At 39.4% G+C, this 17,215-nt stretch overlaps 1 protein-coding gene across 2 annotated transcripts in view; it reads left to right on the forward strand.

Annotated features, from left to right (window-relative positions):
• LOC136882354 (SEC14-like protein 2) overlaps nucleotides 1–17,215 on the forward strand; it is a 304,617-nt gene that overhangs the window by 253,394 nt on the left and 34,008 nt on the right. For both annotated transcript variants that reach the window (XM_068229541.1, XM_067154958.2), the window contains exons 5-7: nucleotides 6,432–6,641; nucleotides 10,457–10,537; nucleotides 12,721–12,920. In XM_068229541.1, the coding sequence (XP_068085642.1) occupies nucleotides 6,432–6,641; nucleotides 10,457–10,537; nucleotides 12,721–12,920 (491 nt within the window). The remainder of the gene's footprint in view (nucleotides 1–6,431; nucleotides 6,642–10,456; nucleotides 10,538–12,720; nucleotides 12,921–17,215) is intronic.

The following is a 17,215-nucleotide window of genomic DNA, read 5'->3' on the forward strand; positions in this document are numbered from 1 at the left end:
TCAGTGAATACGTTTTTAATGTTAATTATCATGTCATTTTGTTCCATCTCGTACTATTAAGGGCCGATGACCTAGATGTTAGGCCCCTGTAAACAACAGGACTTGGTGTCTTTGGCGTTCTTTAGATTGCAATTATGCCGTGTTTAGGTGGGTGCCTAGACTCTTTGATGTTCATGGAAAGAGACAAATTCAAGTAATTTCCAGTCAAGGACTAGTTCGATAATCCTTCTTATGACCGAACAGGTGGTGATGGGTCATCAGTTTTGAGGAGCCCTCTGGTCTCCTTATTTGTGTAAGAGGACGGTATGCGCTTTCTTGAGACCTCAAGGAAAGGATGTTTCCAACATTCTTGTAGAAAGCTGAATTGTCCGCGACCAAGTCCTCTCTCATGACTCGCATTAAGACATGGTCAGGACCGACGGATGTATCAACTGCAATCTTGTTAATTGCTGAACTTATTCCTTGCTTGGTAATGAAGGCTCTGCAAGAGTCTCATCTAGGGCACTTCTTTCAGAATCGGTAATTACGCCAGGATAGTGATTCTATACCCAGTAATTACTGGTTGAATATTGGTAAGAAAAACATTCTTCAAGGTCTCAGATTGGAATTTTACATTGTAGATGGTTTTTACTTACGACAGTGCAAATTGCTCATAGAAAAAGAACTGAATAAGTTGATGCAAATAATTTGCTTTTCTTTTTTTTCTGTAGCTCCCCTTTGTATGCTGTTCAAGATTTGTAGACTGTGAGAACTTTTGCTGGATATTAAAGTTCTTTCCATTTTTCCTTAGCTTGCAGAATCTCCTGGCAGGATGCTTCACTCTGCCAAATATCTTCCAAAATTGTGAACCAAGACTGAGAAAGGGGGATTATCACCATAATCATTGAATTTATTTTTCCATTTTGTGATATTGAGCTTGAACTCCTCTAGATTTTTGTTGAGATATTGTGAGTTTTGTTCTGTTATATCAAGGGGAAGAACCAAACGAATTATGTCGTATGACTGTTGTTTGTGATCAGTTTCCTACAGTTCCATCCGTTTCTGTCGTGATACATTAATTTCTCTATGAATTCGGGGATGACATTTACTTACGTGACTCTCTGACCACAGAAGTATCTGTCACAGTGGGGGCATTGCGTCAAGATCTGACTGGCTATTGGAAAACATTGAGATTGAGGTTAAAGGTTATTATTTCATACTACATTTGTAAATGGAAATTTAATTTCTTGGTTAATATTGCAGTTACCTTCCCAGATTAGTGTATATTAAAGTGAACTTTTGTAAAAAAAAAAAAAACTAATATAAACAGGTTCTAGTAGCTTCCGTGGCTCAGGCAGCAGCGCACCGACTTTTCACCGCTGGGTTCCATGGTTCAAATCCCGGTTACTCCATGTGAGATTTGTGCTGGACAAAGCAGAGGCAGGACAGGATTTTCAACGGGTTCTCTTGTTTTCCATGTCATATTATTATATTAAAAGTTAACTAAAAACAGTTTTGGCAAAACTGTCTGTCCATTCTACTGGACCGATTTGTTTCATTTTTGTTTCTCTCCGGAATTACCTGGCGGTGAATGTCTCTGAGTTCAGCCAACTTTGAGTAATCATAAAATCAAATCATTAAATGATCACTCAAATAATTGCAGGTGAAGGCTTACCCTAACCCGCATTACATTCTGTACTTAGCAGGTTGTTACGTGACTAACACTTTAATATTATGATTTATGTGATTTTCATCCTTAGTAATGTCATTGCATGCAGCTGTGTTCGATTACTACCTCTTAAGCCAGAGAGTAAACACTTCCTCTGATCACAGAAGAATACTATTCCCTGCTAGATACTCTTTGATTCTCTACCCAGTTTCTAATAAGTTACATGATGCTAAGAGAAAGAAAGTCTACGTACAAACAGACCGTACATAACATGCACCTTAGACATTATCTGGAAACACCTATCGAAGGATATCCTAGCTTTACTAGAAAGAGTGAAGGTCATGTATCTTAAAGTTCTCTGCCTGGCAAAGAAACGTTCCTTCGAGACTAACCTATGAGCTCACAAGACAATCGTTCCATATAGAAGAACTACGATTAAAAGTACCATTGCGATACAACACAATACCGAGCTTTACATCAAGAACTGCAGGATAAAAAGTGAATATATGGAAAAAAATTACCAAACAGATGGCATGATAGGATAAGAATGGATGAATTCTGACTACGAACTGCGTCACACCATAATGCATCATCATCTTCCTTCCAAGTATTGGGCCATGTGACCCGTTACGGTCTTGCATTTTACTTTTTGCAAGACTTGAAAGCAGTCAAATGTCCTTCCGACGGGTTGCTAGCCTGAAGGAAGTAAGACCATTGGTGGGGCTGCCACCTCTCAGCTAATGGACTAGCTGAAATCACAGCATTTCCTCCATAATGGATGTAACGGTTATACCTCCGTGACTCTGTCAACAGGGCTGGGAACAGGTTTTCATCTCGGGAAGGTGAGGTTGGCCTTTGGGCAGGAGAGGTTATGTCATAATCATCATCATCATCCTTCCAAGTACTGGGCCATGTGGCCCGTTACGGTCTTGCATTTTCTTTCCATCGCTTCATTGGACGTCCTATAGATCTCTGTCCTCTTGGCTGATAGCGTAGGATCTCCTTTGGTAGTCTTCCAGATTCCATCCTTTGAACATGACGTTTCCAGTTTTCTTGGTAATCATAGATGTAATTGATTACTGATTTCACATTCAGTCCCTTAAGCACATCTTCATTTCTTATACGATCCCATTTCGTATAGCCTGCTGTTCTGCGCATGAATGTCATTTCACGTGCTGTAATTCTGGAAATGTCTTGAGTTCTTATTGTCCATGCCTCACTGCCGTAGCAAAGGGTTGGTCTGGCTAAAGTGTTATAAAGACGTAAGCGAGTGTGTTTCTGGACAAGAGATGGCTTCATGATATGATTTATGATTCCTGTTGTTCTGGTAAATTTGGTTATTTTTGCAGAGATATCAATTTCTCCTTGGTAAGATAAATTGTATCCCAGATAATTGAATTCGTTGACTCTTTCCAAAATTTTATTATCTAAACAGATTTTACTCGGGATAGGGTCCTTCCCCTTAAAGGCCATTATTTTGCTCTTTTGTGGTGAAATGATCATGTCGAATTTTGAAGAGACTTTCTGTAGATTAAATACTGACCACTGAAGATCATCTTCTGATGATGCTACCATTGCAACATCATCAGCAAAGAGTATGGCATCTAGATGTGTGAGATATCTGCTGACTGGGATTGATCCATGCCTTTCATGCCTCCATTCCTGACCATAATGCACTTCTTATTAAATATTCATATAACCATGAAAAAGACGAGTTATCTGACCTGTTTATAACGAATGCTGAGGAGCAGCACGGGTCCTCTAGTATAGTATTTAACTCATTGTGTTCATACATTTTATCAGTCTTTAGCAAATCTGCTGATGGGTTGCGTTCTTTTCCTGCACTCCATTAGATGATACCTAGAGCAGGTCATGCCACAGAGGCGACAGTTCAGAACTTTCGAATAATAATGTTTTTGGCTTTATGACCCACTAACTACCTTTATGGTTTTCAGACAGACCGAGGTGCTGGAATTTAGTCCAGCAGGAGTTCTTTTACGTGCCAGTAAATCTACCCACACAAGGCTGACATATTTGAGCACCTTCAAATACCACCGGACTGAGCCAGAACCTGCCCACTTGGGGTCAGAAAGCCAGTTACTCAACTATCTGAGCCCGGCAAATTCCTCTTTTTCTAAACAAGCATTTTCCCCAATTTGTACTTTTGATTTCCAACTTTGTCTTCCCTACTTTTAAAAACTCCACTCAAGCTTCTTCCACCAACTGTTTGTCTCCTTACTCCCAAGTCTTGCAGCCCAATGTTTTTAATCAAAGTGAGGCAGCCATAGTTCTTTTCAGTTTATTTGTGAAAATATATATAAATCTATTTAAAGAGTACAGGAAAGGAAAACACTAGTAATCCTCAACTGGGAATAAGATATCTTTGAGATACTGTTTATTTCTCCCACATGCCCCCTGTGGGTGTGGGACGCAGATATAGAATACACCAACAGTACCCCCTACCTGTCGTAAGAGGCTACTAAAAGGAGTGACCAAGGGATGAGGATATTAGAACCATGAGAATACTTTGAATTAGTACCATTACGTGTGGAACACCATGGATCGATGTTACTTGCGACTTGTACCACCTTGCAAGCAAAACCATCGGTCTACATTTCATAGGAACAGTACCATTATTTGAGAAACACTACAGGTCTACAATTGCCTGTGATTAGTGCCACTAAGTGAGAAACGTCATGGGTTTTGCTGGTACCCATGATTAGTACCACTATGTGAGTTAAACTGTGGGTCTGCATTGCCTGAGAGTAGTACCAGTATGTGAGGAACACCATGGGTTTGTGTTACCTGCGAGTGGTGCCATTGTGTGCGATATACCATGGTCTACATTAGCTGTGATTAGTACCACCATGCGAGAAACACCATGATTCTACAATACCTGTTATTAGTATCACTATAGGAGGAACAACATAGTTCTGCTTTACCAGTGATTAGTACAGGATGCAGCAGAAATACCTGACAAATTTCAGACTTTAATAACTTGGCAACACAACAAGCCATTTAAACATTTATTGCACAGTTGGAAAGAGTAGTGTTTGCCATTTGCGTCACATACACATACACACTAGGTTTTGAAAATAACGTCATCCAAATGCCGACCGTCCTGTTCGATGCACCTCTGAAGCCCCTCCCTGAAGTTCCGCATGACTCGCTTGAGCATGTCTTGTGGTATTCCCTCGATTTCTTCATGGATGGCAGCTTTCAGGTCATGTTCGCAGCTTACATCGGAAGACACGATCCTTCAAATATCCCCAGAGAAAGAAATTGCACCGGGCGAGGTCAGGGGAACGGGCTGGCCATGGAACGTCACCCCGTAAGGAGATGAGACGTCCTGGAAACATTTCTCTGAGGAGATCCATCGACACCCTGGCTGTGTGTGGAACCACACAGTAGGATTCCCTAAGTCGGTGAGTGTCGGCTGCAGGAAGTTGTGTAACAGCTCTACATAACGATCCGATGTTACTGTTACAGTTCTGTCCACCTCTTCAAAAAAAAAAAAGTAAGGGCCTACAATTCTTAAATCAGCGACAGCGCACCAAACAGTAACACGCTCGCTGTGGAGAAGTCGCTCATGGATCTGTTGAGGATTGGTTGCAGACCAGTACCAAAAATTTTGTTTATTAACGTAGCCTGACAAATGAAAGTGGACCTCATCACTTGCCAGGTCACTGGTGTCAGCTGCTACAGCTTCCTAAGATAGTAGCACAACGCGCTTTGCGGTTGGCCCAATAACGTTCACTGAGTTTCTGAACACCCACCATTTTTTATGGATGGAACTTCATGTCTGCGTGTAAAATCCTCCTTATGATGTGATCCGAAAGTCCCAGAGCACGTGAATGCCTACGCACTGAACATCGAGATTGCGTAATGGCGTGTCTCACTGCATGGACGGTCTCTGGTGTTCGGACGTTACGAGGCCTATCGGGCAATCATTGTATCGACTAGGTGGAAAATAAATAAATACTTAATTGTGAATCTATTGAAGTGCGATACGGACCATGAAGCTGATTTTATGTAATTCGTTTTCACACTCGAACCATTTTTTCTCAAATGGTTCACCCATAACAGAATGGTGTTCCTGCTCGGAACTTTCTCATGTCGACCTAAGCCAAAGCGCCTGCGAAACAAACGCTGTGTTGTGGTAACAGTCAGCATGTTTTAAATAAGTCTCAATCAGGAAACTTTGGTGTTCACCACTCCACGCCATGCTAGCAACTGGCTGGCTGATTGACTAGCCCGGACAAGACGATGCACGTGTTCTCCAAGGCCAAAGCCAAGACCACACGCACCACGACAATAACACCTGTTTGAAAACTGTGGCCAATACGACATTTAGTTTGCTCCAATCTACTGTATGTGACACAAATGGCAAACCCTGCTCTTTTAAACTGCGCAACAAAATTGTGAATGGCTTGATGCGTTGCCGAGTTATTTAGTCTGAAATTTGTCAGGTATTTCTGCTGCACCCTGTATTATGAGGGGCCATTGACCTGGATTTTGGACCCCTTTAGAAAATAAGTATCACCCCTGTAATTAAGGCAATGTTAATTGGATCCACTGATTGTTTTTGTTTCACAATCATTTTTTCATCATCATTCATTTTAGATTCTGGTCAGTAGATACATTTTGAAGTTTTAATTACTATTTCATTTCGTTGACCCTTTAAATAACAAACATCACCATCATAATCATCATCATCATCATCATATTTCTCCCACTAATATCTTGAATTGTTGGAAGTGCAGTGTTATTTTGTGTTGAACAGTGGTGGTGGTACCATTCGCTGGACTCGACATGTGGGGGATGATGCACTCGGTGAGGAAGAGCGACTTCATCCGGAACACCATCAAGATGTTGGAGACGTACCTGAGGATCGCAGGGGAGCAGGTCAAGCAACATGGCCAACAGGCATCCAAAGTGGTGCTCGTGGTGGACATGGAGAACTTCAACCTGCGCCAGTATGCCTGGAGACCAGGTGAAAGATAATTATTATCATTATTATTATTATTGTTATTATTATTATATATATATATGTTTAGCCCCTTAAGGAGCACGTGGAACCATTAAATAGCACTGGTATTCTTCATCTTCTTGTTCTTCTTATCTTCCCAAATCTTCCTCATCCTTTCACTATGGGCCTGCCGTCTTTCTTGTGTCCATGAGTTTGAGTTTCAAGCATTTCTCAGATGGATTTTTGGGTGCAAATTTATGGCTGTTGATCTTTTGTCTGTATGTATTCCTTGTGGTTGCCATTAGATCAGCGTCTTCTTCTTATTATTATTATTATTATGCGTGAATGGTCCCTTTCGGGACACACGAAGTTTTATTTATGATTTTGTTTGCGGAGAATCCACGATGCTTTCATCTGTTCATTAAAGATTCTCTTCCTTTCTTCCATCCACTTGTTACTTGCTCTTTTTGGTACTTCATCCTCTGGTGTAACTTCCCACTTGTCAATTTTCTTTCTATATATATTTCAATTCAAAATTTCTTCTTCATGTCCGCTTTTGTTTGTTGTATGCAAGGGAAATTCTTCAGTTTATCAACTCTTTCAAGAATATGGTGGGTTAGTCTGGTTTCTGGAAACCTCCTAACATGTACATAAAATTTCAGCCTTCTTTTCCTGAGGTCTGCCGCAATAATAGATCATTTTTCTGTGGATTTCTGGAATTTTCCTCATGATTTTTTGCTCTTCTTTTAGGATAATTTCGAGCTCGCCCTTTTTATGAAGTGTTAGTTTCCCCTACATATAAAGCCTCAGGTTTGATTACAGTATTGTAATATTTAGTCTTAACATGGAGAGACATGTAGTCCTTATTGTAGATTTCTCTTGTTCTCCCATATGCTCTTCTGAGTTTTTGGACACTGTTATTTTGGGCTATTTTTTCTTGTCCGGTTGGTTCAAGAATTTCGCCCAGATAGTTTAAGTGAGGGACTCTGTTGATTTGTGTGTATTTTGTATTGACACCGTGGATATCTAGTTTTCAACAGAAAAATTCAGTTTTCTGGAAGTAGATATGAAGTCTGGCCTTTCTGGCACATTGTTGGAGAATTTCAACTTGCTTTATCATTGTGACTTTATCGCTGGACAAAAAGGACAGGTCATCTACAAAGGCTAAGCTTGGAATTTCAAGCTTGATTTTTTGTGTCCCAATGTTTATTATTATTATTATTATTATTATTATTATTATTATTATTATTGACTCACTGCTGGTGTCCACAGGAGCCATTTTGAATGTATGGTGATAACTAGGGCTCGGAAGTTGAGGAAAAGTCCATTTCTTTTTTGAGTGTCCGAAGACCAGGCCGATGTTCATTCTGAGTCATTGTAGGGCAGAAAATGGTGGATATTATTGATCCTTTTTTAGTTTCTTTTAGATCTTAATGGCTTTTTCTTTACAACTGGACCTTCTTTTGACTATATTTTTACTATAGTAGGTCTGTTAATGGACATGATAAATTTTCCAGCTAAGTAATGTCCAATAACAGACCAACTATATTGGTTTTATAAATTTACTCATTCGGGAAAAATATTTCAGGTTCCCTATGGGAAGCAACATCTATATCATATACTTTTAGTGCCAATTCTCTATTTGAATCATCATGAAAGTTTATCCATTACCTCTTACACATCTTTTCTCTAGTAAACACATGTATTGAAACCATATCTGACAACAGAGAAAATGAAATTGAAAACTAGTGCTTGGAAAAGGAAAAACCAGGGGTATCAAATTATGTGCAAGGTAAGTGAAATATTGAAAGGAGAAAACTTTGATGTGAGTGTTTGTGACGAGCTTCAATAACGGACCCTTAACATCCGTTGATGTGGAGAGATGTTTGTCGATGTTTCGCAGCGTGCTGCACCTAAGAACCTGGAGATGATTACTGTGATATACTGCAAAGTCAAGTGAGGTAAGGTTTCCAAATTCCAGTTTCTGTAACCCTTGTGTGGTTAGCTTATGATTCCAGTTATACTAATTAACAATGTCTTTCTCAAAGATGTCTATTGCAGGTTCACCGAGTTCATTCTAGGTGAAAAAAATATTTCATTATAAATTCTGCAAGTAATTTTTTAATGAATATGCAATTCCTTTTTTAATTATATTAATCTAAAAAAGTCTGTTGCCTGTAAGAAGTATCATTTCACATTTATAACTTTGCATTTTATGTTGCATACCACCAGAATTTTGTCTTTTTAAACATTTTATTCCTTCATATGTCAACTAAAATTTAATGAATTTGGATCTCATTTTTTTGCCAGTTTTTAGGTCTTTCTGTAGCTCTTCAACTTGTGAGCCGCAGTAATGACTGAAACAGCATTTCTCCAATCCGCTCACTCCTTCCCCCAGTACATTGTTGTTCCTCTTCTTCTTTCAATTATATGACTTCAAAGGATCACTCAGTCTCTTCGAACGAACTATTCGGGCCTTGTCGTCCTCCCAGTTATTTTTCATACATTCCCATCTTTGTGCCACTTCCGATATTGAAAACATTCATCTCGTGAGTGTGAAGCGAATGTTTGACTCCTGTATTTTATCTTACCTGTGGTGTCCTTGGGGGCATGGACAATTTCCTTCAGATCCCTTTTTCTCTCCTCTACCTGCAGCCAGTTATGGTATTTTTTGAGTTGAGATTGTACAGTACCAGTTGCATTAGAAGTACCGAATCTTTCATTCTCAGAATTGCACTTGCAATTATTATTCTACTTACTCAGCATTTATCCCGCTTAATTGCAAGGTCTGCTGTTTTACACTACTTCTTCCACTTGATGCGGTCTTGTGCATCTTCAGGAGAGACATTCGTCACGTGGGCGTCCCCGCAAAGTGTCGAGCCAGCGCTTCTGTGGTCGCTCTCGTGGTCTGTGGCCCTCAGGACATAAGTGTAATGCCCTTCTCGCAACTGAAGAACTGTTTCTGTGTAACACGTGCCCTAACCGTTCCAAACGATTCTCTCATGTTTTCTCAGGGATTGGGGCCACACCAAATGCCATCAGAACATCCTCATTTCTGATGTGATCTGTCTAGTGAGTCCCATTGGCCAGTGAAGCATCTTCATCTCCATGACATGCAGCTGTTGTTCGTGTCTCCTTGTGACTGGCCAACAGTCGGATCCATGCAGTGCCACTGGTCTAATGATGGTTTTATAGATATTTGGATTTCAGATACATTGCCGCCCTCCGATCAAAAAGGACTCCTGTGACTTGGTGCTACTTCATCCAGGCAGCATTGATTCTGCTTCAGACATCTAGAAGCGTGTCACCATCCGATTGGATAAGTGATCCCAGATATTTAAATCAAAGATGTTTTCAAAATATCAACACAGTCGATGTTAATTGACCCATCACTTTGTACCCCACACTCCGGGTACTCAGTCTTCCCGACGTTAAGTCGCACGCCAGATCTGTCCAAGGAGTTTTTCCAACGTTGGACAAGTTGTTGCAAGTCTTGGTGGGATTCAGAGGCGACCATAACATCATTAGCATAGAGTAGAGTCCAAGGGTGTGGTGTTAACACTTCTGTGCTGATGGTGTCGAGACAGAGGATGAACAGAAGCAGACGTAGAGCCGATCCCTGATGAACGCCCACTTGGATGTGAAATGGTGCAAACATTCCAGCAGCACTTGCAATGAAGCAATAAAATGTTCCATTTCTTCTGAATTTTGCTCAAAATTAACCAAACAATCTTTCCTCAATAGAAAAAGAAAGTGTGTCAATTGGGAATGAAGCGTATTTTATCATGTATATGAACTCGGCAAAAAGCATGTATTTCACACAGGCACATGTTTTCCAGCTGGTGAACTGGTGGTCGTCATTCTTCAGATGTACGAAGCAAACTACCCGGAGATTCTCAAAGCAGCGTACATCATCAACGGTGAGTAGACAACTTCATTATGTCTCGAATTGAAGAAATACTTTCATTCTTTTTTTCAATTAATCATACCTGCCAATTTTCTCGATTTAGGTGGGTTACTCCCGATTTTCGACAGTGTTTCCCGCCTCCTGAATATGCTATTATTTCTCCTGATTTTAGCTTATTTTTTGTTGAACTTCAAACATTTTTCAAATCCTGCCATTTCAGCTTTGTACGCCAGTGACCGAAAGTCCTTCGCTCATTGGCCGCTTACATATGAAATATAAATGTTTATTAATACGAGAAATGCGTGTGAATGTGCAATGTTTATTGGAACTTGTACATCGCGACGTGTATATTGATTGGTCAGTCTCTCGTTCTCGTATGCTATGTTAGTGTTCATTCACATCAGTCTAGTCTATTCTAGTCACTAAATTTCGAGTCTTTTTTTTTTTTTTTGGTAATTTACGAGGCGTGTTTTTTTAAGTAAGTAAGGTCTGCTTGAAAATAAGTACACAACAAAAGGTTATTTCAAAAAACTAAATTTATTTTCAGAAAGTACATACCTCACTCTATTTTTTGACATAGTTGCCAAGTTTGTTCAAACGCTTATCATACCTCGTAACCAATTTTAAAATACCCTCTTCATAGAAACTTGCCGCCTGCTCCGATAACCAAGAGCTCACTGCCAGCCTCATTCAGCTGGCTACTTTAGAAAATGTGGCTCGTTTCGTAATTGTCTTCTTTTTCATTAGCATTTGTTCCACAGGGTCTGCTGTCTCCATTTCTTTCTGTCGTAGGTCGTGTCAGGATGGAGATTTACACTTTTGAGGTCTTTGTGCAGCGTCTCAGCCCCTCTCGCCTATTTCCTGCAACTTCCAGGATATAGATCTTCTTCATGATGATGTTCACTCCTGGTCACAACACATATCCAAAGAATTGTAAATGGCCCAGTTGCATTTCCTCCTCTATTGGTGCAACACCTGAATTATTTCCCTCTGCCCTCATTGGAGATATGATCCCGTCTGCTGGTGCCAACTGTCCAGCTAAGCATATAGTTCACTTCTGTTCTTTGGTGATCAGTCAACATTCTTTCATCTGACGATCGCAAGTGATGCCTGCCATAGCTCACCACTTTCCATGCAGCACAAATTGTTGCCTTTACCACTTTGGTGACACAGCCATTGCACTAATCTTAGATCCCAGATACTTCAGTTTCATAGTTTGTGGTAGGTCCTCGCCATCAACTTTTGGTTGTTCCAGTTTCTCTGGATTTGACTTCACATATTCCATTTTCTTTTTGTTAACCTCTTGACCGCGCTAGTACTTACTCACGTATTGGGTTGGGTTTGACCCATTTAGGCTTTTTCGAAATTCATAATCTATTCGTAAGTTGCATTAGTCGTCTGGATATCCAGATGAAACCCTCTCATGTATATTAAGTTGTCTACATAATAATTTATCTCTGTGGTAATGATGGGATAATCAAATACAAAATAATCGCTTATTCGAATATTTCATTTTATTCAATTATATTTCCCACTCTGTTATTTTTTTTGTTTGAATGAATGAGGCCATTGAATGGTGAATATTTTTTCTATCTGATTATTTTTTTCAATTATCTTTTTATTATCCATTCAAAACAATGAGGCACTCGAATAGTGATTTTTCCATTTGATTATTTTTCAATTATTCATTCGTAACTACATTTGAATAATTAAGGCAGTTGAATAGTGAATGCTTTTGAAATATTTGAATGAAAAGTGATGTTATTAAGGCAGTTAATTCACTCATTTAGTTTCAACATTTGGAGATATGTTTGGAAAAAGGAGTATTTCTATTTTTTTTGCTATTTCAATTGATTATCCATCCGACAAACTTAAACTGAAAAATTGATTCATGATGCATCCGAATATTATATGCGACACAAGTGAATGATATTTGAAACTCATGTGAATTGACGATGTTCTGTTTCCTATTTTGTCCCTTTTAAAAAATATTTTCGATGTACCTAATTAACATTCGTTTTTACCGTGTTATCTCTTGTCACAGAAATAAAAATCACAGTCTAGTTCATTTCTTGAACTGTTGCTGTAACACTGTTAGTGGTTTTCCCAGAAAGAATAAACAACGATTCTTAAAAAATAAATAAATAAACTTACGTGGATTAATTTCACAAGATTGTTTGTGTTGTCTGTTTTCAGTTTCCAAGGTCTTCTTCATCGCCTTTAACATCGTCAAGAACTTCCTCAAGGAGTACACCCTGAGTAAGATCCAGATCTACAAGAACAATCCAGCCAAGTGGAAACCTGTCTTGTTGAACCAGATCCCTGCCGACCAGCTGCCGGCATACTACGGTGGTACCATGACTGATCCTGACGGAGACCCCAAATGTCCTTCCAAGGTTTGTGCAGTAACTCCTCACCTTCTTCCGAGAAGAACAGACTATACTTGAAAAAGTTCATTAAATTAGAATGACATGTACCGAGTGGTTAGGGGCGCGTACCTGTGAGCTTACATTTGGGAGATAGTGGGTTCTCTACTACCCCCACCCTGCTACCATAACACAACACAATACACGACCTACCTCACTTACCTCTCTTCATAAATTGCCGTGGATGGACTGGAACGAACTAAAACAGTTCGGAGCTGGACCTGTGCATAGACAAAAGGGGAGCGAAAGGACAGAAAGGCAAGAACCCGTAACCCCATGAATAAAAGAATGGATCAAAAGAAAATGGGGTTTATTACCAACACACACAATATTAAAGTGAAAACAAAAATGGGAAGCTGCATTAAGAATTACTTACATAACTGCAGGAAAGTTGTACATCAAGTAGGATCCCATTCAGTGACATAGTAAGTTTTGTATTACACGTTAACAGTGCATACGATGTCCGGCTCCATGGCTAACTGGTTAGCGTGCTGGCCTTTGGCCGCAGGGGTCCCGGGTTCGATTCCCGGTAGGGTCGGGAATTTTAACAATCATTGGTTAATTTCGCTGGCACAAGGGCTGGGTGTATGTGTCGTCTTCATCATCATTTCATCTTCATCACGACGCGCAGGTCGCCTTCGGGTGTCAAATCAAAAGACCTGCACCTGGCGAGCCGAACATGTCCTCGGACACTCCCGGCACTAAAAGCCATACGCCATTTCATTTCAGTGCATACGATCGCACTATTCACTTCCGTATGACCACATACAAATACAAACTCATTTCAGATAAATAATGTGACGTGGAACACGTTATCGAAGGAATCAGAAAATGGAACTACCAAAGGCAGAATACAAGCACACAAATGCGGACCGTGCACATATCAACAGTTAGCATACCCATGCTCCAAACAAGCGTCCACTCGATACTAGTGTGTCACAACAACAATGCCAAAGCACAGCCTCCCAAAGGAGCGGAAGCAAAGAACTAGAAGATGTTGCCACAGTTACAAAAACAAAAACTAAGCGCCGACAGTGGAGCAGATGACGGCCTAAAAATATAAAATAGCATTCCACACATGACCCAAGCCGGCAACTAAAAAGAAAACAAAAAAGAAAAAGAAAGAAAAATTAAAATTAAGATTACGAGAAATGGAGAGTACTATAAACCATGCACAGGCACGCACACGCTTGTATTGACAAGGACGGAGACCCAATATAAAATCGACCCAAATCAGACCGGCGTGTCAAGGCACGCAAAATATACTTTCGCGCAGGATGACGGCGGATATCATGTACTCACGAGCTTGGTTTAAACTCCACAGACACAATGCTGGACCGCCGCATAAACAGGCAATTCTGACCCAAATATAATCGTAGCAATCATAACTTCCGTCAACCCGGGACATCCAAATTGCCTCACGTGGACAAACATGGATTAAACGCCGCAGCATCAAATCGTACAATATACCTATGCTCGGCCATGATTCAAAACGAGGAGGAAACATAAGGGCATGGTCTCAAAACCCACAAACACACAGGGCCAAACAAACAGATAGGTAAATACCACTCTCCGCTGTCGCGCGTGTGCACACAAACAAAGAAAGAAACATTTAAACACACACAAAATTAACGAAGAGCCTACAAAGACAGGTGATAAGACTACAGGGATGCAATTACATAGAACCGTTCTTGTAACTATGGCACATGAAATGAAATACCTGGGAGCAGCACATCGGGAATCTCGAAATATTTACGTCAATCAAAATAATGACTCCCAGCAGAGAGCCGAGCGTTGAAACAAGTAAATCCATGATAATAGCAATTCGTAGATCAAGAAGCACATTTTAAATCCCAGTTTGTTCATCATTTTCAATCCCTCCACTGTTGGTATCACGAGCAGACCAACGTAACACTCGGAGAGCGAGAGACAGACTGTGTATCAACACAGATGGCTAGAGCGCCATCTTCAATGAGAAACTATAAGTTTCACGTCACATTCGGGTAGTGTTATCGCTAATGGCGACGACAGTCAAGGAGAAGTAGGAATAAAGGAAGTGCATCACGAAGGCAGGCTCGGTTTGGCAGAGTTCGAACCCCACTGTTGGCAGCCCTGCAGATGGTTTTCTGTGGTTTCCCGTTTTCACTCTAGGCAAATGTTGGGGCTGTACTTAAAATAAGGCCTTGGTCGCTTCCTTGCCAGTCCGAGCTCTTTTCTATCTCATCGTCGCCATAAGGTCTATCTGTGTCAATATTATTTAGAAACATAACACCATTTATGTCGATACCCTTTAATACCCGAAAGTAAGAACTTGCTGCATTGTCTCGTCTCTCTCTGGCCAGTTACGTTATGCTCCGTTGAGGTCAATATTATCGTTACTGCTATTTATTATTATTATTAACGTATTTTTTTATTATTTTGTTTTGTAAATTATTGCAGGGTTGTTTAATGAGCATTTAATGGGCTGGCTAATTTACTGGTAATTTTCGTTACGTCATTTTTGGTGACGATTACGCCTGAACGTCAAGTTTTATTATTATTCGAATAAACCTTTTGAGGGAACGATAAATCAACTTTGGTTACTTTTCTTTGCATTTAACTTTCTTCGTGTCCAAACTTCATTCATTTTCTGAGAATGTTGTTCCTTTTCCTGCTGAGTCCATTTTCTTCCAGTTGTTAATTTCTTTCTCTCCTGAAATCCTGCCTTTCATGTTACTTCTCTGAAACGTGTTCTGTTTTCTATTGTTTCTATTTTAACTCCAGTGTTTTTCATATTCTTTTCAGTTTCAGTGAACCACGTTGGCTTGGATTTGTAACTGTTCAATAAGTTGAAGATTTTAGTTAGTCTATTGTTATTCATTCTATAAATGTGTCCAAAAAACTAGTCTTTTCTTTTCCTCATCACAGTTGTCAGTTTTTCAACTTTTAAATATAGCTCTCTGTTTGATCGTAGTCTAAATTCGGCATTGTTGTTTCTTATAGGTTCCAGTATTTTTCTCAAAATTCTTCTTTCAACTTTTTCTCATTTTTCAAGGTTCCCAATTCTTGTAAATTCAACAGTTTCTGCTGCATATAAAATTTCTGGCTGGGCCCACTGTTTGATAATGTCTTAATTTCAAGTTCCAGGATGGAGATTTCTTATTGTATATATTTTTTTCATATGAACCATCCTTTCCATTCTGTTTACTCTTATATCTATAGCTACCTTTTCTTCTGTGTTGTTTGTGTGTAAACGTAGAAGTAACAGTACTAGTAATTATTTAGCCTTATACCAGCAGCTGAGTGATTAGATACTAAGTCTGCAGTAAAAATCCATTCTTGTTTTTCATCATGATGGGTCTGTACAGAAAATGCCTCCTCACTGTCATTACTAAATTTACTAGGAGTACCTATGTCCTCAGGTATAATTTCCACCTCATGTGCTATATCAGTTACTTTGAGATATTTTCTGCAGAGAGCTGTAAAGTAAGAAAGGATTTTTACTGAGGACTTTTTTAGAGAGGTAATATATATATATATATATATATATATATATATATATATATATATATATATATATATATATATATATACATTCAACTGTTGAAATAAACTGAAAATAATGTGCCATTGGCACTGATGCTTTTTACCATGAATAGGCTGTCCCGTAACCCATGGGTACTAATGCAGTTAGAAACTTCCAAACATAACCTCAACCTCTATTTGTTGTCTTAACCTGACAGAACTTTGAAGTTCCCAGTATTTTATAACATCAGAATTGCAAAATGCTACGCAAACAATAAGTTGATAGAGAAAATTTTGTAATTTTTGTACCGGTATTCATTTAGAGGGGAAAAGTGTTAGCTAATCATTTGAGCAGTAGAAATACTATTAAGAATCAAATGTTCTTTGCAATCCAGCATTCACCAAAATGGCTTCACCACTACTGCATAGTGTCACACATTTCAGCCTGATAGCTGCTGTATAACGTGTGTGGTCGATGCTGCCATCTCTTACTACATTCCAGAACTATTTCGTAAGACGAATGAGAAGTTCCGTCAGGTTTCCGAGTAACGTGCAATACTTGCAGTGATTTTTAAAAGCTGGGATTTAAAGTCCTGTCAGTAAACAAAGGGTTAATTGAAATTTAGAAGGTGGGTAGTAAACATATAATACAGAGTATTGGACAATATGTATAAATAAAGACCCCACAGTTGAAAAACATTGGGTAGTTAAACCAATAAAACCATGAATGAGCTTGAATTAATTACATTCTCTTCTGATAT

This window comes from Anabrus simplex, chromosome 10 (genome assembly GCF_040414725.1).
Source record: "Anabrus simplex isolate iqAnaSimp1 chromosome 10, ASM4041472v1, whole genome shotgun sequence".
In the NCBI taxonomy this organism is placed as follows: Eukaryota; Metazoa; Arthropoda; class Insecta; order Orthoptera; family Tettigoniidae; genus Anabrus; species Anabrus simplex.